This window comes from Pundamilia nyererei, unplaced genomic scaffold, assembly GCF_000239375.1.
Source record: "Pundamilia nyererei isolate P.nyererei 1_Seehausen unplaced genomic scaffold, PunNye1.0 scaffold00231, whole genome shotgun sequence".
NCBI lineage: Eukaryota > Metazoa > Chordata > Actinopteri > Cichliformes > Cichlidae > Pundamilia > Pundamilia nyererei.
In genome coordinates, this window is record NW_005187632.1 from 590,447 (window position 1) to 599,057 (window position 8,611).

The 8,611-nt window shown below is 39.9% G+C and overlaps 1 protein-coding gene across 1 annotated transcript in view; it reads right to left on the reverse strand.

Moving 5' to 3' along the window:
- Positions 1 to 4,214: 4,214 nt before the first annotated feature.
- The window catches only part of dachb (dachshund b), a 113,242-nt gene continuing 108,845 nt past the window's right edge, over positions 4,215 to 8,611 (reverse strand). The window contains exon 12 of the mRNA XM_005748848.1: positions 4,215 to 5,538. Coding sequence (XP_005748905.1) covers positions 5,501 to 5,538 — 38 coding nt within the window. The 3' untranslated portion in view covers positions 4,215 to 5,500. The remainder of the gene's footprint in view (positions 5,539 to 8,611) is intronic.

Sequence of the window (8,611 nt, forward strand, 5' to 3'; positions counted from 1 at the left end):
TTGTGCTGCATTTCAGTCAATGCTGTTGGAGATCTTATCAAATCTGATGGAAACACGCCGTCTGTCGTGGTCTTCCTGTGTCTGCCATGCTCCTCTATCTGCGTCTGTGACCCCGCCCTTTTGTATTTCAGACTCGGCGTACTTTCGTGCTTCTGTCTTTCTTGCTAATGCACCTGAAAACTGTTTGCACTAATTTTGTGACCGTTTTATTTTTTCTGTAAGACTGGGCTGCATATGTACAGAATAATTATGTAACTTTTTTTTTTGTATGAAACTCTGCTGTAGCTTTTATGCAACGTGATGAAATTTAGTTCAGATATGTTAGAATAGTTGCAAAAATGTTCCTGTAGACTTGGTTTCAGTTAAAAATGCTTGATTGTGTTTAGTGTGTGTATTTACAGTTTAGCCATGATGTGGTTTTTTTTAAATGCACCACACAGTTTGCACTTTGACAGCATTTCTGCCAGCTGGAGCTATACTAGCCTGTTTGGAATAAAACAGAAGACTTGAGTCATTAGACTGAGCATCAGTGATGTTTTCAGGTTGATTTCTCCTTCAGGAAAATCAATAATTAACCTTTTTATGATGGGCCACTATCTTTTTCTTACCCATAATCCACCACTCTCTCTCCATCGTCTTGTTTTCCATCATCTTTTCACCTCCCTACACTCTCCGTCTATCATTTCATCTGCCTTTCTTTTACTGCTTCCTCCCCTCATTCTCTCAATCTTCCTTAATTTTCTCCCACGTCAACTCCCAGGTTCTTCAGTCTCTGTTTCCCCCGGCTGTCACCTTTTCATCCTTCCTTGTTGACTCCTTCGCTTTCCATCCATCCTTCTTCATCTCTGGCTCTTTTTCCTCACCGTCCATCGCTCTGTGTTTCTGCCTCCATTAGGAGGAAATGGAAAAAGTGACATCAGCTATTTGGTAAACGGAGAGAGATGGAGGGTGAGAGAAAGAGACAGAAGATGAAACAAAGGACAGAAGGGGCAGAAAAATGGAAAGCAAAGGTCAGAAGAGTGACAGTGGGAATGATTGTAAAAGAGAAAAGGAAAACAGAGAAGGAAAGAAAACAGAGGCAGGAATGAGAGGAGAATAAGAGACAAGCACAGGAAGAGAGCGAGAGAGATCCATTAAAGAGAGAGTGAGTGAGAGAGGGGAAAGCTTCACCTCATTAACCCCGTAATGCAGAGTAAATATACAGTCTAAATGGAACATAGACGACGTGTGTGTGTTTACTGTCAGCCCTCTGCGCTTGTGTGTGTGTGTGTATGGCCACAAAATACATTACCAGAATACCAAAGTGCCAATCTGTATTTGTATTATGTGGTTATCTGTGTGTGAGTATGTGAATATCTTCTGAAATACCAGAGTGTTTGTGTGAAAATGCCTCCTTATCCCGGATAGTTGTTCTTCTGTCCTCTGGAATCAGATGTCACCCAGGAGCTTTATCCTTGCATGTTTATGGCAAACACCTTAATCATTATTAATCACAGATTTACTGAACTGTTTGAAGAGTTTCATCTTAAACAAATTTCTTTGTTTTATATTTAAAGTTCAAATTTCATATTAATAGAAGAGGTGGAAGGAGTAGTAGTAGGAGGAGGAGTAATGGTCCTCACAGGAAGTGATTTCTTTGTCATTTATCCCTTTGTTGGTCCCTAGTGGACATTCCGGTTTCCAGTTGCCTAAGTGCCAATCTATATTTACCACCCTGTAACATGTCAATCAATGTTATCCTTCACTGTCATTGGTATTCATGTCAGTCGTTCACTTAAAAGTTAATAAAAGGTTAACTCAAAACCTGCCCACCTCGCGTTGCCCGTGGTTATTATGTCTGTCATCGCTCTTAGAATGTCTTTGACGTTCTATGGTCTCTGCTCGTCTGGCTTCAAATCTGTGTGGATGCCCAGAACAGTGGGTGTTTTAGATGGTAAAGAGAAGGCCACAAGGCAAAGAGTCATAGCATAACTAACCAACACCTCAGTCGTGTGACCCCAGAAGCAGATCGGATGAGAGACGCTCAGACATCTGAAGACCAAAGCCAGCCTGTTCTCATGGCAAAACATGAAATGCTAATGAAACAGTAACCTATTTGCTCGTGAGCAAAACTCTTCCTGTTAGTCCTGACAATCTGCAGCACATAGTATGGTCTGGAGGCTTTTAAGAGGCAAAGCAGCACCATAGCAATAACAATAACCATGCTTGGTTTGTGGAAACTCTTGTATTTTCACCACTGACAAACAAACAAATGGTTCACACCTGCATTCTTTTTAATGGTGAGCAGGGGGTGATGGCTGTGGATGCATAAAGACTTCTTGTCCTGTAGAAGCCTATGGAAAAAAATAGCCCACTGCCCTACAGCTATAAACACAGAATCTCCATAAAAAATTAAATCCATTTTTAAAATTTTGATTATCTTAAATTTGAGGAGGACTATTCAGGGTGTGCTCGCTGGCTGAGGACTTGTAATTAACAAGATGTAAATTACAACTTGTTAATTACACGTTAATTAACTTGTTAGTGAAACTTCATGTCCTATGTCTGACTTTAATACCATCTGTGATGATTTTTTTCCCAAATCTAACAGAGTATCATCATCAGCAGTGTGAAATCATCAGTGACACAAACAAACGGAAAGATTCAAGACAGACCCAAACAGGCAACCTTCAAAGATTTCTTCATTTTCAAATGGGCTAAAGCTGACGTAAACAGTGAGTGAGTGTAAAAATACTCCTCTGAAAAGGCCGGGTGTGCTTGATTTATAACAAGATAAAATGTTGTGGTGAAAATGAATACAAAAAGCAAAAAGTTGGATCATAATGATCAAATCTGTAATCAAGAATTGTATCTGTCGTTGGGCATTTCTGGCTCAACTCTTTCTCTCTCCTTGTCTTCAGACATTCACTTTTAATTATAAAACAAAGCTTAGAAAGTTTCTCAACTTAATTTTGGTGAGTAAAATGGTATTATATCAGTCTGTTACACTGTTCAACTACTGGAACTTCTTCTTGTCTAAAAAAACTAACCTTGCTAAAAAACTGCAACTGAAGCTTCAAAGAAAACATTGTGTGAGGTGTGTAGCTATCTACATGATTTATCCACACTCTAGGACAGAGTTCATTTTCTCAAGGGCCTACATTAGAAACATGGTGCGGCCCTCCACAACAGTCCCATGTGGACTGTTGTGGAGGGCCGCACAAACAACATAAGGAGATCAAATTAATATTAAGTAGAATTTAGTTGAGCTTACTAGTGCGGCCCAGTTTCTCATGTGCGCACTCATGGGAAAATTAATTACTCACCTCTGTCCTGGAGTGCATAATAATGACCTACACAGCCGTTGTGACCTCACCCACTATTTTCTCCATGGGTGCCTAGGATGAAATCGTAATTGTTTTCATCTGAATTTAACTCCTAGTAATCAGACATGCTTGACGCAATGCCTTGCTGTTCGTTCATTACATCCAATTTAAAAATACTCAAGCCACCAGAAATACACTGAGCACAATTGCTTTGCGTAGTTTTTTTCCCCATGTCCGTAAAAAACATAGTGATAGAGCATTAAATTCTGTAAACGCAAGGATAACTCAATACAAGAAAGTGTGGTGTCACAGTTCGTAGGACTTTACGGTTCAAAACTCTGCAGAGTGTTTAAATCGTATTAGCTTATGATGCCGTTCACATAAAGTCAGCAACGTACATGAACTCATGATGTAAAACACCAGGAGACAGCAGTCATTATAATACTGTATATTTGCAGTCAGCTCAAACCCAGAGAACAGTGACAGACTGAGAGATCATCAGGAGAAAAACATAATAAAACAAAAATCAAGAAAACGCTGAATGTCATTTCTATCTACACTTAATATCCCTTTAAGCCCACCCACCCTGGCCCAGCCCTCCCTCGTTCCTCCCGTACACTTTTCAAATAGTAATTCAACAAATAAACAAAACACGCAGTGGAATAAACAAAACTTCAACACAGTCTGCACTCTTAGTAGGTCAGAAAATCAGGAAGTGAACGTTTTCTGGTGTTTGATGTTGCAGGAGAGCGTCTTCACCTGCGGTACGTTTGATCACTGAAAAGTTCTCAAATCCAACAGAAAAGGAGCAAAACTGAATGAGTTATAGAAAGTTCATAAACCTTTTTTTTTTCAGGGCAGTTAAAAATAATAATAATAATAACAACAACAATAATAATAAAATAAACTCCCCATCTTTAGTTTGACAAACAACAGAAACTGTACTAACACTTCCTGGTAACAGGAACGGGCATCAAAATGTGAAAAGGTCAAATGTAGAGGAAGAGAATTCGACATACTTTTAGGATAGTATGTGTCTAAAAATCACTCCATTGCAATAAAAAAACAGTTTTTGTTTTTTTGCATTTTGTTTTTTTTTTTGTTTTTTTTTGTTTGTTTTTTTTTTAACTCTTGCATTGTTTCATAAACTGATTCCATAGGTTGTTTTAAGGGTGATAGAAAATACTTCATACATCGAAAAGCTGCATCCAACATTTTCAGAGTAATGTCTCCTTTACAGAGAGAGGGAGAGAGAAGACGTCGAAGAGGTAGAGGGGAAAAAAACAAGTATGAAAGAGAGGAATTGGGCAGTGGGAATATACAGAAGGATGGGAGGGGTTTAATAAAAAGGATTTAAAAAAAATAAGAGGTAGAAATGAAATGAAGAGGTGGTGGGGAGTTCATAAGAGGGGGAAGAAAAGGGAGAGTTCAAGTTAAGGAGTGTATGGAGGTTAAAATAAGCCAAACAACAACACAAAAGTTTTCCCATGCATTCTTTTCAGTCCCTGTACGGAAAATAAAAATTAATGAAACACAAGACAGAAATAGCCTCCCAAGTTGTTTTCCTCTTTTCATCTTCAGTTTGTTCCTTCCTGATATTTTATACATGCCTCCCTTTTATTCATTTATTTATTTATTTGTGTGTTTTTTGTTTCTCTTGTCCAGCGATACACTTAGTGAGAGTTGAAACTTTTTAGCTCCTGCAAATCATCAACAGCCTTGGAATTTTTTCTTTTAACTGATTTTTCTAAATTATGTCCAACCATGTTGATTCTCATCTGTCCGAATTTGAGAGTATGTTGACGTCATCCAGCCCAGTCACATCTTGCTGCCTCTTTTTTTTTTTTTTTTTTCAAATCCTTGGGAATGACTTTCAGTTTTCAGTTTTGGAAACAAATGAGGAACAAGTTCTGCTGCAAGGACAGATAAAGAGGAATGAATGGAGTGAAGTTTGTCTAAAAAGAAGAAGAAGGAGAAAGAGAAGGTAGAGAGACAGGCCCCAAAGTACGTCCAGATAGGGAGTTTGTCTCTTAGTAGTCCCATTTTTATCATAGCAACGTCAAAAAAAGGTCGCTCTGCAGCAAAGATAGAGTCCCGCCTGGGGAGGTCATATCTGTGGTGATCCAGGCTGCCGTGGAAGTGGGCTGGTGGAGTTCTTCTGTGCAGGGCCGGGATTCTGGAGGCGGAGTCTCCCTCTAGAACATCATGGGAGTCTTCAGAAACGGCCGCGATTCTAGGCAAAAACATAAACATGTCATTTAAAAAAGAAAAAGAAAAAAAAGATAGCATACATGCAGCTAGCATAGCACTCAAAGATTCCTGAATCAACAATTATTAGAATTCATGGGTGCAATGGACTGGCGACCTGCCCAGGGTGTAACCCATGTGTTGTCCTTTGACTGCTGGGAAAGTCTCCAGGCCTGCCACAACCAAAATGTTTGGGAAAATGCTAGAACAGCAAATATCTTGGTAAAAGTATAAAACTGAGTGTGTGTGTGTGGGGGGGGGGATCCTTTGGCACAAAGTCAGAAAACTCTCAGCTTCCATCATATTTGACTGGTGATTCCAGCAATCCCTATATCCCAGTGATAATAAATTTAGATACTACCTTAAAATAACTGAAGAACTTGTTTCTTTGGTAAAACATTGATAAAGTTATGGAAGTGATTGTATCAAACTAGGCAACTATTTTATTTTTTTAAATTATTTTCATTATCTATTTGTATCTTGTAACCCAGCCACAAGCCAGTGATGGTGCTGATCCCAAACCCAGATAAAAGGGGAAGGCTGCATCACAAAGGGGATCTGGCATAAAACCAGATCATAAAGAAGAAGATCTATGTGCATCTTGTGTCTGTCTCCTTAGTAATGTTTCAGTCCTAGGTCAGCAGACTGCAAAAAGCCCAGGTTATACATTTAGATGGTAGAACAATAATTTGTTTGCCAGACCTTTAAAATGACATTAATGGAATAATTTAATGAGGAAAAAAACAGCTTCACACACAACTGGCAAAATATTAACCCCTTAACATCTACCAGGCTAAACACTTAGGGATAACGTTGGAGATAAGTTGCTCTTTAAGGTCAAAGTTATTTTCCAAAACTTGTTTTGGAAAATAACGAGTTCTTCTTCTTGACTAGAGTTCTTCTGCGATGAAATTTCCATTTAAGTCTGCCAAATGGGGGAAAAAATCCTTATAAAGGGGTAGATGTGAAACTAAGGCCGCTGTTACACAGGCCTAGGGACCAGTCTGTGACCTCCTGGAAACCACCAGTCATTGGGGGGAAATGTGTATCCCCTGACACCAACCACCCACGTGAATGAAAGTTTCGATTTTTTTTGTTCACCAGTTGCTGAAGTCTGTGAGGATTCTTGGCTGTTATGGCATCACTTAGGGGTCTGTGTGACTTGGATGTAACCCATTTCCTAACTCTAAATGCATTGCTACAGAGCAGATGAATGCTAAAAGGTTAGCCAGTTTTAAATTGTAATGATGTTTTTTTACCTTCTTAATGCAATACCTTGAGCTAGTTTGTCTGACCGCCAAATGTGCCAATGGAGTGATTTTACATACTGCAAATCCGCCCGTCCAGCTACTGCAAAACTGCTCAAGGAGCTGAACATTCTTTACTGAGCAACAGGTAAGCTGTACAGTGTGTATATGATGCACTATGATCATGGTTCAAACATGGTTCTAGTAGATGCACCCATGGTATCAGCTTAAAAATCGTTCTCGAGTCATCATTTTCACAAGATTTTGAGAAAACTTGAGCTTGACTTGAACTCAAGGTCAATGAGGTTTGAACTCTTCTGTGATTTTCAGTAGATGCATCTATGCTATTAATTTGAAAATCCTCATTCTTGAGTTAGTGTGTTCACAATCTTGGTGATGCCAGCAGGGTGATGACAATAACAAAGACTGAACACTATAATTAACTAAAGGGAGGAGAGGCTAAGAACTGCTGACAATAAAGCTGGGAATCAACCTCAGTATGTAAATCATCAGCAGGTAAAAATGGGGAGCTGGTATGGCCAAAAACTTGTTTTTGTTGTTTTTATTTCCAGATTGAGAAATTGGCTAATATTAAGCTTGGGAACGACTGCACTAACCTAAAACAGAAATCCAGAAGGTGGTGACACATTATCCCTGCTTCTTTCCTTCCTCCGCTGTCATATTTATACTCCCTGAAGGCTAACTCAGTAAACATTTTCCTCCAAAAATTGGCCATATGAATTAAAATTTCCACTTGTAGCAACTAAAATTGAGCTAAAGTGTCTTTAAGCGCATTAAAAATGCAGAGTTTAAAGTCTAATGAGACGTTTGCACAGGAACTTCACCCTTTCTTTATGATCATTAAAGCAGGAAGTATTTTTTCTTCACTTGTTCTCCCTTTATGCCGTTTACGACAGAAATCTCGTCTCTCCAATTTTGCCAGGGTCGACTCTCCCTCCTCTCTTTTTTCTCTCCCTCTCATTTCACCTCCGTCGTTCTCCTTCCGCTCCCCGTAGTGCTGTTGCTGCACCCACCCACACAGGAGCACGTGCGCACACTAAAACCCCGAACACACGCATGCATACAACAGGAACACACACACGTGTGCAAACCTTCCTCTCCCTGCGGTGTCATTGTTTTCTGCGAACGTTGCAAAGTGTTTACATTTCTGCATAACAGCAACCATAAACCTGCCCTCCCTCCTCTTTCCACCCTGCACTTCTCTTTCTCCTGCCCTCTACTACCTTACTACTTTTTTTAAGCTCTTAGTCATCTTCCTGCCCTCTCGTTTTGTCCTCTGCTCATGATTCTTTGTTATTTGGATATGAAACAGACCCATGGTCTCTGTGTTGGACTTAAAAAAAAGAAACTTTCTTAAATTTTCTCTTTCATCTCGCGCTCGCCCCTCGTTTCCTCCTTCATATTCCCTGCCTTCCCTCCTTTTCATCCCTCTCATCTCCTGCCCTTCCCTATTTTTATCACTCCACAATCCACTCAAACCCCCTCCTCTCCTCCTCTTTCATCCCTCTATTCTACATGCATCCCCTCCTCCTCCTCACCTCCCCTCTGCTCCCTCCTGTCCTCTATCTGTTACTCTCATATTATTTTTATCCCGCCCCATTCTTCTCTCTGTCCTCTCCTGTCCTTCTTTTTCTCCTTTAGGCAGCAGGTTTGGCCCGGTGCTTAAAAATTGTCCTGCAACTTAAAGAGTGGAGAGCCGCGCTGATCCCCTCCGACAGTGCTGTCCTTAAAACTCGAACCTGTAACTTCTTCCAGTTAAAATATCAAAAACTTTCACATCAGCTTGCTTTT